At 36.0% G+C, this 2,500-nt stretch overlaps 1 protein-coding gene across 1 annotated transcript in view; it reads left to right on the forward strand.

The window, feature by feature from the left end:
* The window catches only part of LOC125645630 (mucin-4-like), a 90,705-nt gene that overhangs the window by 37,477 nt on the left and 50,728 nt on the right, over nt 1-2,500 (forward strand). Inside the window, exon 14 of the mRNA XM_056141956.1 lies at nt 257-391. Coding sequence (XP_055997931.1) covers nt 257-391 — 135 coding nt within the window. The remainder of the gene's footprint in view (nt 1-256; nt 392-2,500) is intronic.

A 2,500-nucleotide genomic window follows, 5' to 3' on the forward strand; every position in this document is an offset into this window, starting at 1 on the left:
TATAGACTTTCAAGATATGTTACTGAAACAATAAATATGATCTACTAAATGCATGAACATCTAATGTAAATTTCATAAGAATGTTTTGAGTAGTTTAGAAAATGCAGATCCAGTCCACAAAAATTTGGACCAACCTTCGGACAGTTTTAAATGCATTTCCTTGGATGACTGACCCTCAGAGGAAGCAGTTCTAGTCCTCTCTCGTAAGTTTTAGGATTAGTTGGAAAATTGAATTTCACTTTATTTTATTTTTAAGGAATTATTCTATATGCCAACAGAATAGACGTCACACGTCAGTTCTATGCCAGTGAAACATACTCTCTCTACATAGCGAATTCAATATTTATAAAAAGAAGTGGAACTAATGGAGTGAAAATGCTTTTCCCATCAGGTATGTTATATGTAAATAAGAAAGTATGGTAAAATCTAATTTTATTTTTTTTTGCTTTAAAAAATTGGAAGATTTGGAAAAGAATTGCAGATCTTTCCTTTTCAGATGACCACTGGAATTTTTTTTTTTTTACCTTGGTAAAAAGATCACATAACTATATTTATTTACATCAACCAATAAAATTTCTTGTTCTTCAGACAAATGACCCCAAAAAATTGGGGCGAGCGAGCGATTTACTATTTATAATATTATAATTTATTTTCAGCATAATTTTCAGGCGGTATGGTAAAAGAACAAAACGAGCGATTATATCTATTATTTTTGTTGTTGTTGCTTTCTTAAACTTTTGAATTGTAAAACAATGAAACATATATGCAAAATGAAAATAACCAATATTCTATTTTTATGCCCCCCTTTGAAAAAGAGGGGGCAATTGTTTTGCACCTGTCGGTCGGTCGGTAGGTCTGTAGACCACGTATTGTCCGCTCAATATCTTGAGAACCATTCACTTGATGATAATGATATTTCATATGTGGGTTAGTTATGAGTAGAAGAGGATCCCTATTGTTTTTCAGGTCAAAAGGTCAAAGGTCAAGGGTCAATCTACTCTGGACATAGGAATATAATGTCCGCTCAATATCTTGAGAACCCTTTGCTTGAAAGACATCAAACTTGGCACACTGGTACATCCTAAGGAGTAGATGACCCCTATTGATTTTGAGGTCACATGGTCAAAGGTCAAGGGTCAAACTGGGCATAGAAATATACTGACCATTCAATGTCTAGAGAACCCTTTGCTTGACAGACATCAAACTTGGTACGCCAGTACATCTTCAGAAGAAGATAACCCCCATTGATTTTGAGGTCACATGGTCAAAGGTCAAGGGTCAAACTAGACATAGGAATATACTGTCCGCTCAATATCTTGAGAACCCTTTGCTTGACAGACATCAAACTTGGTACACTGGTACGTCTTCAAGAGAAGATGACCCCTATTGATTTTGAGGTCACATGGTCAAAGGTCAAGGGTCAAACTGGACATAGGAATATACTGTCTGCTCAATATCTTGAGAACCCTTTGCTTGACAGACATCAAACTTGGTACACTGGTACGTCTCTAGGAGAAGATAACCCCTAGTGATTTTGAGGTCACATGGTCAAACGTCAAGGGTCAAACTGGACATAGGAATATACTGTCCGCTCAATATCTTGAGAACCCTTTGCTTGACAGACATCAAACTTGGTACACTGGTATGTCTTCAGGAGAAGATAACCCCTATTGATTTTGAGGTCACATGGTCAAGGTCAAGGGTCAAACTGGACATAAGAATATACTGTCCGTTCAATATCTTGAGAGCCCTTTGCTTGACAGACATCAAACTTGGTACACTGGTACATCTTCAGGAGAAGATGATCCCTATTGATTTTGATTTCACATGTTTAAAGGTCAAGGGTCAACCTGGACATTGGAATATACTGTCCGCTCAATATCTTGAGAACCCTTTGCTTGACAGACATCAAACTAAGTACAGTGGTGTATATTCAGGAGGTGATGACTCCTATTGATTTTGAGGTCACATGGTCAAAGGTCAAACTGAACATAGTAATATACTGTCCACTCAATATCTTGATAACCTTTTTGCTTGACGGACATCAAACTTAGTACACTGGTACATTTTCAGGAGAAGACGACCCATATTGATTTTGAGGTCAAAAGTCAATTGTTGAACTGGACATAGTAATATCTTGTTTCCTATATTTTAAGAATTGTTTGCTTGATTAACACCAAACTTGGTACACTGGTACAGCATAAGGAGTAGATGACCCATATTGTTATTTAGGTCACATGGTCAATTCACTCTTGACATAGGAAGATATTGTCTGCTCAATATTTTGAATTGATGATACTACTATCAATTAAATGATGTGTGTGTGTATAACCCTTTTCAATTTTGCACCATGGGGGGGCATATGTGTTTTACAAACATCTCTTGTTTTTTTGAAAAGGGACATTAGCTGTGAAAGTGATGGTAACCTTTTTACTCAAAATTTCTCAATGGCATAGGAATACATAATAATGACTAATAAAAACATTTATTTTGTACAAAA

Source organism: Ostrea edulis, chromosome 6, assembly GCF_947568905.1.
Source record: "Ostrea edulis chromosome 6, xbOstEdul1.1, whole genome shotgun sequence".
In the NCBI taxonomy this organism is placed as follows: Eukaryota; Metazoa; Mollusca; class Bivalvia; order Ostreida; family Ostreidae; genus Ostrea; species Ostrea edulis.